General features: G+C 38.6%; 1 protein-coding gene across 1 annotated transcript in view; it reads right to left on the bottom strand.

The window, feature by feature from the left end:
- Positions 1–875: 875 nt before the first annotated feature.
- LOC131693204 (uncharacterized) overlaps positions 876–17,851 on the bottom strand; it is a 422,811-nt gene continuing 405,835 nt past the window's right edge. Inside the window, exon 3 of the mRNA XM_058980852.1 lies at positions 876–1,004. Within this exon, the coding sequence (XP_058836835.1) occupies positions 988–1,004 (17 nt within the window). The 3' untranslated portion in view covers positions 876–987. The remainder of the gene's footprint in view (positions 1,005–17,851) is intronic.

Here is a 17,851-nt window from a genome sequence, read left to right as displayed (position 1 = left end):
AGCAATTCGAAGACTTTCTCTGAGAAGTTTGTGCAACTTTTTTGAAAATCTGAGGAACTTCCCTGAAGGGGGAGAATGTCTAAGTGGGACTTCTCTAGGAATTTTGTGGAACATCTCGGAAATGGTCGTGGAATGTCTCCGAGAAGTTCGTAGAAGTTTTTCTAGGCAGTTCATGGACTTTCTTTGAGAATTTCGCGGAGCTTCTCTAAGACGTTCGTGGAACTTCTCTGAGACACTCTTAAGATAACTATCTTCCGTGTTTAGTTCCTTTATAATAATATTATCAATAAAACTAATAGTAATAGTAAAATACACTTGCATTCACCATCAATCCAGATACTAGGATTTCGTCTTCAGTGTTCCCTGAGATCGTTGTGGAATTACTCTGAGAATTTCGCGGAACTATTCCGAGAAGTTCGTAGTACTTCACTGAAACTGTTCGAGAAAACCCTGTGAAATATTTGTGTAACTTCTTTGAGATTTGCGGAACTTTTCTGAAATTGGCTGCAAATCATAGATACACTCCAAAGTTTGCAGAGATTCCGAGAATTTCGTGAAAGGGTAAACTATCGGATAATTACAATGATTTCACTAAATATGTGCGAAAAAGTTTTTTAAAGCTATACAAACATTTGAAACAATAACTATTATCGCGAGCTAGCTAGGATTGGTATAAAAGTACTGTTGCTTCGTTTAGAGCTTTAAGTATGTTTTTTTCATTAAAAAAAACTTCGAATATATGTTTCTCTAATTGGAAGTACTACTGTTGTTTTGTTGTTCTTATGAGTTCCAAAGTAAAATAAGGTAACAACAAAAACAATCCACAGATTTAAAACATTTTAGAATGCTCTGTTTTTCATAAATATTTAACAAACGTCTGGAAGAAAATTGTTCTTGTCGATTTCAAAGATTGTCGAAGATTGGACCTAGCGAGTACAAAAATTGCAAGAAAACTACTTACAATGCATGCATTGTACCTTTTAAAAATTATCCAAAATAGTTACCTGAAAGAGAGAAAAAAAATATAATTAATAATTGATGTTTATTGAAATGTACGTCTTGTTTACTGTGTATAAAGTGCATTGTTCTCTCTGGAGCAGAGTAATCGTCGCTAGCGAAGATGAGTGCAGCTTTCTGTTCATCTTTTTCATATACTTTCTTCGACTTCAAGTAGAACTAAGTGACTGGATCTTAAAGTCGCCACCCTCGTGGATAAGGGACCATTCATAAATTACGTAACGCAGTTACAGGGAGGGAGGGGGTTCGACAAGTATTGACATATTGTGACAAGTTGGGGATGGGGAGTAAACTAGAACGTTACGTAACATGTTTTGACGGAAGAAAAAAATTATTTTAAAAGATTCTGTTACGTAATAGAGGAGGGGGGATAGAGAAATGTGTGACAATTTGTTACGTGGGGGGAGGGGGAGTCAATCTTGGACAATTTTTGCGTTACGTAATTTATGAATGGTCCCCAAGTGGTCGAGAGCAACAAACCATCAGATATTATAATACTAATCACGGATGTCTTCCACACTGATTCCTCTGAGTCGCCGTATAAAAAAAATCTTCCAGCTCATCTGAGCGTCGGATGGTGTATTTTCGGATCGGACAGGTTTCTTGCTGCGACCATTATACACAGAAATATCGTGTCTACATGTCCACCCTGGCAGGGGAAAACATTGTTGTAGTTATAGATCTCTGGTCTGAAGTTCAGTTAACCCTAAAACGTTGCACATACGTTTTCCACCCTAGAACCTTGCACTGGGGTACAAATGTACCCCACGCGTTTGATCGCAATTTTCGGAAGAAAAAATGCAAACAAATGAAATGTATAATACATCATTTTGTTTGTCTTTTAATTGCGAAACCAGCTGTGTAAATGAAAGTACGAAATTTATTGAATCAATGATACATAAATCGGTTTGAACGAAAAAGGTGAAAATATCGCGGTTTTGACTTTTTTTTCACAAAAATTTCTATAACTTTGCGAATTTTCAATCGATTTGAAAAAAAAAATGAGATGGTTCTAGAAGCTGCGGTCTAGAGACTGTATGAAATGGAATTTCGATATTTTTGAACAAGTGCAATTATTTGGAAGAATGAAAGTTTAAAAATCGGGTTTTGGAAAGTACCACGAAATGGGGTGGAAATTGAAATGAAAAAAAAAATGTTTCTGATCAGTAATACATTGGTAACACGTAACGTTACTGTTACAGCAGTTACTGTGCGCAAATTATACTTGCGAGTCATTGTTTAAAAAAAAACTACAAAAAATAAACATACCAGTAAAGATCAGCAAAAATTAGAGCGTTGTTATTCTACTTCAAAACTAAATTAAATTAATTGAATAAATAATAATTAAAAACGATTATATGATACTAACTGTTACTTACGTAGTAAATCAACCAGTATTTAAACTGGTATTGTGACGAGTCACATTTGCACTGACAGAACGAAACCTGACGAAACACTAACGGCAACCGTACACTGTGGTACAAATGTACCCCCACGCTAACTTTGACACCTTCTTCCACGAAGGTTATAAGCAAACTGGCTATACCACCTTTTCCTACTCTTACTAGGAACTCTAAATTGAATTATGGTTAGGGTCCCAGGTCTATAAATGCCGAATTCTTGTCTTCACACGGCTCCAAAGAAGGCGTGGGGTACATTTGTACCCCGGTGCAACGTAATAGGGTTAAGATACGTGGTTGAAGCATCACAAGGATTTCTTATTTCAACAGGTGAAAATACTGTATTCCTAGCAATTACATTAAGCAAAACCCGATTTAATCCATGTTTAGTTTTTGCTACGATTCTTGTTCATAATTTGGGAAAAAATTGTTGATTCGATATTTGTTTTTTTGTTCAAGATGGTGTAATGATTCGCGAACTCGTAGAGCTCGCCAACCTTTTTTCTCATTTTCGTTTGACTTTCCAAGCTATAAGTTATTCTGGATGCTGCCATTACTGAGGGATTCCATGCGAAACCGGCCGACCACAAAAATCTCCAATATTTTCTCTGGCAATTGCAATATTTTGATACAAGAGCAATTTTTCAAAAGGGCGTAAACATTTGTACGTGCACTAATTTAAATTTTTTTTGTTGTTCGATTACTGTATTTTATACAGCAAAACTTTCTGAGAACGAGTTTCAGGGAATGAATATTTATGTGCGAAAAAAATATACACTGAAAAAAATGTTGTCATTTTTCACAAAATAAAAGTTTTAAGAATTATATTCTGTAATAAAAATACAGTTTTATATGTCAATTAGTATGAAATTTAAAAACATGCATAAAATTATTGTTAGAAAATCTTTTTTACCGATAAGTTCTCCATCATACAATCACATTCAAAATGTTTTTTTCTCTTGAGGTTTTTATTGACAAAATATAAAAAATTAAAAACATGGGTTTTTTTACAATTTAAATTTTTGACACAAATTTTTGTGAAAAATTACATAAAATTTTTTTAAGTGTATATTTTTTCCGCACATAAATATTCATTCTCTCAAACTTGTCTTCAGAAAGTTTTGCTGAATAAAATACAGTAATCGAGCAAAAAAAAATTGAAATTAATGCACGTAGAAATGTTTACGCCCTTTTGAAAAATTGCTCTTGAGTCGAAATATTCTTACTGATTGTGTAAAATGTTTAGTCTTCCATGCCGATGAAATGTGTAAAGTTTCATAGAAACCCAAGATGGTCGATCAGGATTTTAATTATTTTCCGACGGATCCTCGTGGAATTCCTCTACTTCATCTCGGGGTGAACACTCGATTCAGGAACCCCATCTCTCGGTGGTTTCCTTGTCACTTGTTACTCCGTATCATGCCAGGTGGCATGTCGATTTAACGACAGGGTTGGGTCTTCCCAGGGCTCATACCTAAGCACCTACTTAACATTTTTTTTGTGAATGACATAAACGATTCTCTTCCACGCTACGGCAACTTGCAGATGGTGGGGTGGTCTCTGTTAGAGGGCCCAAAGCTGCCGATTTGCAAGATTGCTTGGACAATTTGTCTGCTTGGGCTCTTCAGCTGGGTATCGAGTTCTCCACGGAGACAATTGAGCTGGTCGTCTTTTCTAGAAAGCGTGAGCCTAACGGGAATGAAGATCAATGAGGGTCTTGTTATTTAAATATCTCGGGGTCTGGTTCGACTCGAAAGGTATCACAATAGGTATCTGAAGCAGAAATTCCGACAAAGGATCAATATTCTCCGGACAATAACTGGAACATGGCGGGGTACCCACCCAGGACACCTGATCAGGTTATACCCAACAACGATATTGTCGGTAATGGAATTCAGGTGTTTCTCTTTTCGCTCCGCTGCGAACATACATTTTATCAAACTGGAAAGAATAGAATATCCTTGTTTGCGTATTGCCTTGAGCTGCATGCACTCGACCCATACGAATAGTCTCGAAGTGCTGGCTAGCGTTCTCCCGCTGTAAAATAGGTTTTAGGACCTCACATCACGATTGCTCATCCGATGCGATATCGTCGCTGTTGTGCTATCTTATGACAAACGCCATTTTGGGGTAAACTGAGTTAGATATGCCACATTACTCGTCTAACGAATCTCTACAAGATGGCGTTTCCAGAATTTTGAAATTGTGCTTGGTTACTGAAATATTGCAAGAAAAATGATTAGAAATTGTTAGTTTTTTGCTTCAAATCATTATATCTTGGGATTGGCTCAAGTTATAACGAAGTTTGCTTTTATGTGCAAAAATGTTTTAGGAACACAATAGCATAATAATTTTCAAAAGAAAAATACATGTATTGGGAGAAAAACACAGTTTTAGCTTTAAACTGGAAATATTGCCTATTTGGCAACACTGTACAAATAAATAAATATTTTTTCTAGATTCTCTGACACTTTTTCTTCAAAATGTATCTAACCGATTGTTTATAGACCAAATTAAACCAAAGCTATGAATAAAAGTTCATAATTGGTGATTTTTTCTATGGAAAATTTTCCATGCACGATTATGACACGTCATGCAATTTTTTTCATCAATACACACCTATGACACGTGTGAGTGTGACTTTTGTTTACATTTTTAGTGAAAACTCGCAACATAGTCAACCGATCTCTGTAATATTTGAGAGATTAATACAGAATAGGTAGAAGCATCAATTGTCTTCTATGAATTGTTTCTACCATTTATAAGTTTCATGATATTCAATCTCAAACATTAAAAATCGTTTTTCTCGAAATGTGCAAAATGGCGCTTGTCATAAGATAGCACAACAGCGACGATATTTTGTCCTCGTTGGTGATAGAAATTTTTGAGGGGCTCGTCAAGCTTAATTCTCAAACCCGATTTATGCCCTTGTACTTCGACTACATGGCACAGAGCATCAATCCTTCTTCATATAACCCTAATCGCGTTCGTTTCGTATATTTTTCTGATTCAATTGTATTTCTTCGACACATCCATGAGGGAAGAAATTCATATACACCCACGAGTATATTGTTTGAAAATAAATTCCAAAAAAGTCGACTGTGATAAAATATTCTACAATGACGGATCAAATCACTACTGAATTCGGTATCTTCTACAATAATATCACCGCTTCATCGAAGAACGTTATTTGGAAAATCACCTTCGTTTGAGTCCTTTCTCACTGTTCCATCCCGGGTAACCAATTGATTTTGGAATCTTTAATTCAAACTGGTGTGTATTCCTTTAGGAAAGTAAAAGTTTATTTATCGCACAGTGATATTATGAAATGTCCTAAAAAACTGTAGTTCATAAATTTGATTTTATTTTCTAGTTTGTATGACTAGCCTTTATTTCCCTTTATTAATTTGTATAATTTGTATCATTTCTCATTAACTAAACCGCATGTAACCGCAATTCACCGTGGTTACGCTCGTTGCTCTAAATAGAATTGCACATACTTCAAAACCCCCCGGGGGACTACATCAAAAGTCTCAGATGAAGCTCCAGAGTGGGTAATTATAAATCTCCATTAGGAGTTTTTTCCATTAATGTAATACCGTATCCGACAGTCGAAGCCGAACCGAGAAGCAACAACCATGGAAAACACAGCGGAAGGAAAACTCTGGTGGCTATGCCCTCTTCCACATTCGCATCCTGCCAACCCGCACACACACCGGTCAGTTCAAGAGGTGAAATGTAATTACGGTTATAATTTCAAAAACGTGACTGCGAGCAAATGCAATGCATCCAAAAACAGGATACCTGCAAAAATAACTGCTATCCCAAGGTGAGGAATTATGCAACCTGAGAAAAAGTGGGGACTTGTGTTTTGTGCTCCCGTCGTGAACTGACCACTTTTTTGCTCTGCTCGTCTTTGCCAGCGATGCTGATACTAATTGGAAGAAAAATATGCTGCTCGGTTGCGGGTTTCGTTCCACAGACTCAATTTCTGTACAGTTTTTTTTTCTTCTTCACTCCTGGACCGTTTATTTCTTTGAGCTAAGTGAAGTGCGCTCGGAAGGAAGTGGTTTTGTATTCTTCTCTCAACTTTCATTTGCATACATAAATGCGGTCTGCAGAAAGATACAATTTACCGAGTTTGGCGAATTTAAAATATTCTGGGCGATGTTTGAAATACGGTTTTCGTAAGAATGAAGATTAATGATTGCCAAGTCAAAATTTATTCAAACTTCTATAGAGCTAATTTGTTGTTTCCATGGCAGACTTCTTCTTTTCAAGACATTCGGACCAGGGCCGGCGGAATGCGTGGGTAGTATGGGTAGTACTACGCACTCGAAAATTACCGAGGGGGGAATTACCCACTCGAAAGTTTGGAAAAAAAACAAAACCTGAGATTAACCACGTAGCTCAAAATTCTTGCGTTCAAAATCCTCAATCTAAAGCAATTCAAACAATTTCTTTAGAATAATTGGGATTTGTTTGAAATTTGGAATTATTTATTATATTTATACTCATGGAAATACATTTTGACACATCTACATCTTAAATCAATGAGTTCAGATCGATAGACAAAAAATATTAATATACAATTTTATTCAGACTATGGGATGCAGTAAGAAAATTTTTTTATGAACAATATAAACAATTTGTAATTTTTTAACATGAATAATCATTTGATTAAAAATTGAAGCAAGGAGAAACAATCACTAGACAATCAGTAGACTTTGTATAAGGAAGGCAAAAGATTTTTGATCCCCACATCAGTAGCAGAGACTGTATCAGAGAACAATCAGAGAAAATAACAAGGAAAAAAAGAAATTAAACTTGTAGCTTTGTGGCAAACGGAAGATCACTATCAGGACATCATGAACCGGATCGACAACTGGCCTCCTTGGATCTGCTTGGAACTCTTGGGATCACATTTGCAGGTACCTGTTAGTAAGTCAACCAAAAGAGTAGATATAAATAAATTTGGAGGATAGCCAGCATAGCTTGGACTAAAACTATCGTTTAACGCAGATCTGGGGCAACACAACTAGAAAAAATCGTGTAAATTTACGTCTCTTGACCATGACTATACGAGCATCAAAAATGAAATAGTTTTACATTTGATTTTAATTTAACATGTCGTTGAATTTTGCGAGTCACGTAATTTTACTACACATATGGCGTTTGTTTAAAATGTGTAATCTTGTGACACTGCGCTTGGAAAGTACATCTTTCATGTAAAATTAAACAGAACACGGTTATATTTCGTCAATTACGGTTTTGAAATATCTCAACGGCAAAATTTAGTTTCTTTTGGTGTGTAGAACGCATGACCAGACAACATGTTTAATGTCGCGATAGCCGTCACCGCAAGCGCTCTTTACGACCCCAATACGCCGAAGATGCGCATTCAACGTATAATGATTGGACATGATCTGAGATGCCACCCGAAGGAAGTCACGACGTTCATCCATCCTTTTTAACCAAGGTTGGTTGATGCCTTTGGGATTCCTGAACTTCCATTATCGCACAAAATTTGCCAATTTTCGAGCGTTGTCTAACTCTAAATCTAACTGAAAAATTCGTTAAAGCTGCGCGATGTTTCACAAATATTACCTTCTAATGCCTAAGTGTCCGCCTTCTCATTACCATTCTAATCTAAGTGCCACTTTACTTATTACCCAGAATAGATCAATGCGAATGAACTCAAACTAAAATTTTATCAGGCAATCCGGAACGATTTGAATATAAAGAATCTAGGATCGACCATATTCTCTGGGAAAATTAGGAGTGCTTTCCATGCTTCATCGATCGAAGCGCTTACGTGGAACTGTATTAGCGCGAGTAACTTTCCTGTCAAATAAATTTGTGTGTTTGAAGAACAATTATTACGTTTATATACATTATTATGATTTCATCGCGAAAATTCTTTCATTTGAATGTGAATTTACGTGGAATGCTGTTGTCGCCGATAAAGAATTCTTAGTTCTGTGTATTCCGATCAAAGGTCGAATCGAGCACACGACGTAGGGCCCAACTGCTAGACGAAATATTGTTTCTCTCGTTAATCCGTTGACGAACCGGTGCCAATAACCGCGTTTTTCAGTTTGCATCAAGTTTTTTATTTGCGTTTCTAAAGTCGCGTATATTAGGAAAAATTTGGGCGATCTGACGTTCAAAGAGTCCTCATAGGACCTTTTCGCATACAATTCTGAGCACTCTCTGCCCACAACGGAGTGGGAAACCGTTCACGATTGTTCGCGCCAGGTATTCGTTTTGTCTAACCTTTAAGCTCAGTGTAGAAAAACAAGCCAATTAAAACGTTGCACACTGCCACCGGAGGAATTTCTCATTTTGATTCGATTGTTTCGGATATAGTGGACGCGTAGCTCTTTCAATCAATGGGCACACTAATGAGATAGAGTACAACGATAAATCTAACGCACTTGGCCGCGCTGATAGGCATTCGTGTCATTTCCACTGCATTCAAGATGGCCATACTGAGATTGTCGTGAATATCATGCAGTAAGATAGATCGGTTATCAGCATAAAGACAACCCCATGACATGCCGTGGGAGTTTGTGACCTGCGATTTCTTAGGACACAATACCGTCGCTTTGGTCACTGAGCCCAGCTTGTATATATTTATAAATATTGTTATTTTTTGTCGTATAAATAAATAACAGTGTACGGTCTATCTCGTGTATTTGGCCACGCCTGTTCTTTGTTTATACTTTGAAATTATTGCATCACGCCCGCAACGGTACTGTCAGGAGTAGATTTTCGTGGAATAAAGTGCAAGTAAAATTATTTTGTTTTTATAGCCATTCTGGCTTTCGCTTGAAATTTAAAAATTAATAAAAATAGCGTATGGTCTGTATATACAAGTTGTGTCGTCCATTTTGTTCATAGAGTATTCCTTTTTGGTACTTGTTTCCGTCGAAGATTAATTTCGATTCGCTCAGTGACCATAGTGTGGGAAGAAAAGTCCGCCCAGTGTGAATTTCTCCAGGAAACAACCGTGAAACGATCCTAATAGTTGGTGAGTACAGTGTGGCCCCACCACCACAAGTAGAACGTTACAAACCATACGTAACAAGTTGAAATCTCCTCGAACCAGTTGAGGTGCGATGTATATGGAAAGAATATCAATAAACCTTTGCCTATGATTCGGATTTAACAAGCGACAACTTCAATACCTGGTACCGAATAAAGGCTAATCCGATTGAAATAATAGCACGTTTTGATCCCCAGAACGCTCCTCAATATTGTTTTCGGCCATGGCGAATAATGCTAAAATTGAGGAAGATCTACGTCGGAAGTAAACCTAGAAAAATAATATGACTGAAATATAGAGACACTTGAAGTTTTGGATGTTCCATGTGGACTTTCCGAGACCAGGAGCCAATGTCTTGATCCTCTCCGCATTTTCCACACCGTGCCTTATTTCTACAATGGGTTCTTCAGTTCATGACACGGGTTACAAAAAGGCGAACAAGTAGACGAGCCCCGTTCAAAAGAACAAATTTTGGAAGAACAAATCCGGTGAAAGGCTCGAAATGAGGCTGATGGAAAATAAGTTTTCTTATACTCCTCGATTTTTACTGAACACAATTGCTTGCATACCAGAATTTTCACTGACTGAAGCACAGGGATCTGGAAGGAGCCACCCCCTATTTCGCAATCAAGGCCCTTCTCGGAGAATACACCATCAATCTCTACTTCCCGGGCGGGTACGCAGAGAAAATACTTTTTCGTAAACGGTCGAGTGTTGTTTAGTTAGATCACGCGATTTATCGATGACGTTAAATGGCTTGTCTTTGGTCCGATATAATTTGTATCGAAAATGAGATTTATTGGTATTATTTTTGCCATCGGATAAATATTCAAATCGACCTCCACTAAGCCTGAAAGGATGTCGGTCGCCGGGGATACCCATCGGCTCACACTCAGAAAAAAGCCGAATCGGAATAGTGGTGGGGTATTTCGGTCGTAGTTCAATTGAATTTTTTTTTATCACGAACGTCAACAGCAAGGTAGCTACTGCACAAAACATTAACAGTCCTTCCCGTCATATACGGTAAGCAAGACATATCGTTTGGATCCTCGTATCCGATCCGAGAGTCCGGATCCAGACTCTTGTCTGGATCTAAGCACCAAATCTGGGCCTGGTTCAAGTCCTGACCTGGTAAGGGGAAAAGGGAATGGGCTAAATCCAGGGCCTGATCCATTGCCGGGTATTGGGCCAGATCCGGAAACTGGTCCAGATCGGGAGCTAGTCCAGATCCGGAAGCTGATCCAGATCCGGGAGGTCCAAATTTGGAAACTGGTCCAGATCGGGAGTTGTGTCGGAACCAGAAACTAGACCGGATCCGAAAACTGCCTAAATTTTTTCTTTCACTATCCAAGTTACCCTATAGAAATCCGTAATTCTGCCTATTTCTGCCAAAATTGGTGCAGATTCGGGCCTGAATTTGGGTAGAAATCCGTCACAACTCCGGCTGGTTTGACTCGATACTAATACTATTATAGAAATCGACCGAATTATCCTACATCGTCATTCCGCCGTTTACTACCTTTGCGGTAATATGAGTTTAATACCGCAATGCGCAATTGCGTGGTCTATTACAAAAAGGCTATAGAATCTTACCCAAAAGTAATAGAAACATGTCCGTTGGCATTCAACAAACACATTTTCGCTGAGCCGTCGGACAAACAGCCCTGTCAACAAAGAGTGTTTCCAAATAGCCACCAGATATTATCAGGGAATTTTCATTTTCACTTACACACGCCATATCTGAACTTTCGTCAGTACGAGGAGAAATCATTTCGAATCTTACTACCCACTCGGGAAAAAGGTGTTCCGCCGGCCCTGATTCGGACAGATTTTTTCTTGAATTCATTAAAACATAGACTAGTTTTGTTACTCGATTCCGTCACTCTCAGCTCAGTATTTATAAACCGCTTTTACCACATTTATTTAATTTACGAACATTCCTAATCAACTAATTTCGCAGTGAATGGGCAAGCTTGTAAGTTTCCTCAGCACACAAATAAATTTCCCGTCTTTCGATAGCAACTTAAAATTGATTTCCATTCAATTGATCAATTGCCCTTCCCTTCCCCCTCATCTTACAGAGCAGAGCTTCCGCACCAACAGCCGAAGGTGGGCCAGCGAGTGCGATTTATCGTCCGGCTATGCAAAGACCGCAAAAGTTCATCAAGTTGCCGGAAAGACAATCGAACGAGTAAATTACGCTCCTTCCATAACTGTCAATAGAACCGAAGACTCTGTTCGACCGACGACGCTCGGTAGCAGTAGGACCATGCCGCCGGTTCGACAAACTGTGTAAGAAACGAGCGGCGAACTTTGCCAAGCAATTGCTTTGCATACAACTTTCCTGCTCGAACTGTTTAACCAAAAACTTAAGCTGTCACAAAAGGAGGACAACCCAGTATAACTCTAGGCGGCACAACTTGACTGCAGTTTAGTGAAACTTGGTCGTCCCATTTCCGACTTGAACTGTACCCCCGTTGGATTCTACCTGCGCGTGTAAGTGTAAGTGTGAGTGCGTGTGTGTGTGTGTATGTACATGTCACGTCACATCCACAATTTCCCTTTGCGCCCTAACTTATTCGATATTCATCGCCTCTGTTGATTCTTCATTAGGGATGTTAATGTGCTCTGTTCACTGGGTTCAGTCGGCTACACCATCGCAGTAGCACATCGGTATAAAAGCATCGGACTACCGGAAAGGACTGATGTGCAAGCAACTTTCCTCCCACCCAACCACCACCAGGGTGGGGCGGGGAGGTGGGACGACGAGTAGGACAACTTTTGTCTTTCATACGTTGCACGTTTCGCCGAGCTTATGAAATATGTATAACGCCACCTGCCAGTTTACTGCATATGGCGGCGCGACACTTTGCTCATCCAGCATAAAACGAGGCGCTGGCGCTGGTTGCACGAAAATGTAGGTTGGTACCGTTTGTGCAAAGTTATAACAGCATGCCCCCGGGAGCTCAACGTGATTCGTAACAGCTGGATAAATAGTGCAGGATTAGTTAGGTGACAGAGTGGGATCAAACGGTTGGCAGTCTACGCAAGATCCGACAAAGTTGGCGAAAGTGCAACTGTCTTATCATGTACTTGTTCCGTGATTACAGCACAACTTTGCTAATTACCGTTGATGGAATGTTTTTAGAATATAGTTTGCGTGTTTAATTGTGTATACACTGATTGACATTCGTTTAGCAGCACCCTATTAAATAATATACTTAGCATCTACGTAATGTCATGGGCTGAATCCCCGTTGTAGATTTCCATCTACCAAAACGCTCCTCAGGACGTTTTAAATGTGTAGTTTTGGCGCCACCCCGGAAGAGCACCATCCGAATGAACAGGGCCGACGGAATACGTGGGAAGTATGGGTAGTACTACCCACTCGAAAATAACCGAGAGGGGAATTACCCACTCGAACGTTTCGAACAAACCTATATGTCTCACACACAAAATGCATGCGCCCAAAGTTCTCGATGTACAGCAATTTCATATTTTTTTGAGATACAAATTTCTTTGCCTTTCAATTTAAGCTTCTTGAAAATATGGGATAATAATTAGGATTTGTTTGAAATTTGGATTTATTTATATTAATACAAAATAAAGACTAAAGGATGCTATTGGAAATATTTTTAAAGACTAAACATACAATTTATTTAATTAATAATTGAAACAATGAGAAACAGTATTCGGCTTTTTATAAGAAAGGATTGATTCCAACACCAAAGTAGCACTGACCGTATAAAGAAAAGTGAAGAAAGGGCGGACAACAATGACAGGGAGAAGAAAAAAATAAAACTTGCAGCTTTTTGGCAAACGGAAGATCACTGTCAGGGCTTCACGAACCGGATCGTCGACTGGTCTCCTTGGATCCACTGGGAACTCTGTTTGGACCAGATTTCCAGGTAGCTGTTTGCATATCAACCAAAAGGGAAGAGATAACTAACGTTGGATATCTATCGTGTTTAACAGTTATGTGTCCAACAAAAAAAACACCTTTAACAGGCCAACGAGGGTACCCGGGTACCCACAAATTGAAATGCTCATAACTATGGCTTCCTTTAACCGATTTGGACACTTTTAGATGTTTTGGATTCAGGAACTCGTCTACTTTTTGATTCTGTACAATAGAACTGGAATAAAGGATCTGGTTTTTGGTAACCTGGATTTTCCGGAGTAATGTTCCAGTACTAGGATATGATTTGCAAATTTTAATAATGTCCTAGCAATATGAGTATCAAAACTCTTGAAATTGTCTCGGAAGTTTGTTTTTTTATCGTTACGGGACCCTATGGCAATTTGAAAAATGGAATTGGAATGGAATGGCCACTCACGGCCCCACGGGAACCTGCTCCGGAATGTCCGTTCCGGGGTCAAATCACCAAATGGTTCCAAAACCACGAGATACAGCCTACTGATGCAATTCCAAGAATTTTGATACCCATATTGCTAGTATTCCATTGAAGTTCGCAAATAGTACCCCAGCACTGGAACCTGCTTCCGGAAACCCGGAATCCCGGGAACTGAATGAAGTAACCCGACTCATTTTTACCAAGTCCAAAAGTGGATGAGTTCCTGAATCCAAAACGGCCAAAATTATCGAAATCGGTTGGATATTACCTTAGTTATGGGTATTTTAGTGTTGTGGGTACCCGGGTACCCACGTCGGCCTGTTACGTAGTAAAAAATTCAGGAGCCCCTCCTCACTCCCACCCTTACTATATCAACAATAGTATTAACCCAAAAGCTTGACTTAGTGAAGTTCTAAGATGTCACAAAATTTCAATTTCCAGCTATGGATAAAACATAGGAATTAAATTAATTGAAACTTAAAAAGGTATCCGGGTACCGCGTCGGACACACAACGGTTAAAAATATGTATATGGGAGACATTAAGGAGATCGAGGATGGCCAGCATATCTCAAATTGGAACGAGGCCGAAGAGATTCGTTTAACGATGATCTGGCACTAGACGCATGACCAGACAACAGGCTTAATATCGCGATAACAGAATAATGACTGGACATGGTCCGAGATATCACCCGAATAAAGTTACTACCCTTATCCATCCTCTTGAGCCCAGACTTGTTGATCCCTTTGGGATTCCTACACTTCCTTTGTTCCACGAAATTTGCCAATTTTCAAGAGTCCTCTTACAAGAAATACTGAAAAACTCGTTAATGCCAAGCAATTTTTCATAAATATTACCTTCTAATGCCTAAGTATACGCCTTTTCAATACCCGGAAGGAAGCGAAGGTAAGCTGGTATGACTTTTTAGATAAAGCGCCCAGGAACTCCCGAGTTTTCCCCAGGAGTGCTTTCCATGCTCCATCGAACGGAGAGCCTCCTTGGAACTGTAACGATGTGGGCATGGTCGTTGATAGGTAGACATAAAACCATCAGTTTCGTGGTGAGAATGTTTGCAGCACAGCCTCTTTTATGATCACCCTCGCCACTACAGTCATAATGATTAGCATAGAAGCGATGCATAGCTGTCATCACCTGATGAACGGTACGGTGATATGATATATATGATTGGATTGTTTCTGATATAGTGGAAGCACTAATCGAGATAGAGTTCAACGATAAACCTAACGCACTTATACTATGTTGCGTTTCGGCTTCGCCTCATCAGAAACCGACACTAACTCATTGTCGGAATAGATTAGCGCCGGCTTGACGCAAATCCCTTAAAACTAAACACACTATGTGTTTGAATCGAACGACTGATCAAACGTGATGTCCCGTTCGAGCACAAGTTCTGTTTATGCCGATGAGACACAGTGAAGCCGAAACTTGTCTTGGCTTAGCAGGCCTATGCAAAAGCATTATGCTATATTTCACCCTAAGAAGGAAAATTTGGTAAAAACCAAAATTTCTCACTAGGGTGAAAATTTGTTGGTAAAAAACCAGTCTTTGTACAGGAGGGCACAAATCCTTATTTCATACTATGTTGCGTTTCGGCTTCGCCTCATCAGAATCCGACACTAACTCATTGTGCGTCAAGCCGGCGCTAATCTATTCCGAAGTTAGTGTCGGTTTATGATAAGGCGAAGCTGAAACGCAACATAGTATGAAATAAGGATTTTTTTTACCAAATTTTCCTCCTTAGGGTGAAATATAGCATAATGCTAACGCATTTAGCCGGTGATGGTGTAGGAATTCGTATCATTTCCACCGTATTCAAGATTGAAATTCTCGCGAATATCCAGGGCCGTCGAGAGCCGCGCCGGGCCCCGGGGTTTGAAGTACTGACGGGCCCTACCATATATGACTTCTTATTTCAATATCGATTAGAGAAACTATACGGATGCAACCGTTTCAATTAAACTATTTGTTATGAAAATTGTTTATTTGACACGATTCAACGCGTTAGCTTAACAGAGTCGTCAGTATTTTAAACATGTAATAGATGGAAAAAATAAAAATTAATAAAGGAATATTTGTGTCTGGCCATTAGAATGACTTGCGTCCGATTTACCATTCCAATTGGAAACCTTTTTTGTGGCATTGCCATACAGTCCATATCGGCATTGTTCATGCTCCCTTGACGCACAATAATGCTGCCCAGAATCAGAGCTTAGAAAAATTGACATCCCTTCGTGAGCTTGAAAGAGAAACAAAATTCAATTCATGCCCGCCGCGATGAATCGAATGTTTGGTTTGTTTCCCTCGTCCTTTGCTTTTCGGTACAACGCATTCATGTTCGCATATGTTCGGTTTCAGGAGCAAACTGAATCTTGTTTCTATGCTAGCTCGTCGCTGTTGTGCTATCTTATGACAAGCGCCATTTAGCACATTTCGAGAAAAACGATTTTTAAAGTTCGAGATTGAATATCTTGAAACTTAGAAATTGCACAAACAATTCAAAGAAGGCAATTGATGCTTCTATCTATTCTGTATTAATCTCTCAAATATTACGAAGATCGGTTGACTATGTTGCGAGTTTTCACTATAAATGTGAACAAAAGTCACACTTACACGTGCCATAGGCGTGTATTGATGACAAAATTTGTAGGGTGTCATAATCGTGCATGGAAAATTTTCCATAGAAAAAAATCAGCAATTATTAACTTTTATTCATATCTTTGGCTTCATTTGGTCTATGAACAATCGATGAGATGCATTTTGAAGGAAATGAGTGAGGGAATCTAGAAAAAATAGTTAGTTTTGGTTACAGTGTTGCCAAATATGCTACATTTCCAGTTTAAAACTTAACTTGCATTTTTCTCACAATTCGTGCATTTTTGTTTTGAAAATGAGTATGCCATAAAGTTTCTCAGATAGTTTTACATATAAAAACATCTTTTACATCAAGATAATTTGAGCCAATCCCTAGACACAGTCAATTGAAGTAAAAAATGAAAAATTTCTCAGCACGTTTCTCGCTATATCTCAGTAACCAAGCAGGTTGTCAAAATTCTGTAAACGCCACTTTGCACAGTGGCTCAAAACAGCGTTTTGAGGTACTTAATTCACTGGAGTCAAAACTGTCCATATTAGTGATTTCACATATCCTACTATGTTTGTGTGTGTAAAAAGCGCCATCTTTTGGTGATATTATCTTTTTAAAAAAATGATCATAGTAGGCTATAGAAAATTTAACTTTTGAACCGAAAGAGATAGCGCTTGTCTGTCTTCGACAAAGTTGTAGAGGAGAGTATTTTTATAAATTTTGCAGAAGACATGTTGTCTCTGTCATTCATAGTAATCGAGTTATGAGAAGTTCTCTATGGTGAACTCCTTCATTTCCTATTTTTACTCATAACTTTTTTATTTCTAATTTTTCGCATTAACAATGTTCTAAGGTATTTTTTATCATCATAAAACACACAACTTTTCCGAAGAGACCAGATAGCTGTGAATGCTGTGTAAAGACTTATAACTGATTTTGATTTAATTTTGGCCTGTTTTTGAACCCGTGTGACTTCACTATCGAAAAAAATTGTAATTATACTATCAATTATTCTAATAGGACTAGGTTTCACCTACAAAACAAAGGTAAAATTGTTTGTCCATAAGCACCCCTTCAAAAGTTATACACTTTATGTCTGGCCTTCCTTTATGTCTGGCCTTCCTGAAGTCGCGTGCATGGCCAGAGCTTAAAAAAATTGACATCGCTGCATGAACTTGAAAGAAAACGAAATTCAATTCATGCCCGCTGCGATGAATGAAATTTTTGATTCGTTTCCATCGTCATTCGTTCTCCCGACGCAGCGCTTTCAAGTACAGACATGTTCAGTTTCAGAAGCAAAATGAATTTTATTTCTATACTAGCTCTGGGAGGGATTATTGATCAAAAGTGCATCAGATATAGATTACGCAGTTCACTTATGCTCGAAAATGTAGAAGATTCTAACTTCTGCCTTCAAACTGTCGACA

This window comes from Topomyia yanbarensis, chromosome 3 (genome assembly GCF_030247195.1).
Source record: "Topomyia yanbarensis strain Yona2022 chromosome 3, ASM3024719v1, whole genome shotgun sequence".
Lineage (NCBI taxonomy): Eukaryota > Metazoa > Arthropoda > Insecta > Diptera > Culicidae > Topomyia > Topomyia yanbarensis.
This window is presented reverse-complemented; position numbering and strand designations above follow the sequence as displayed.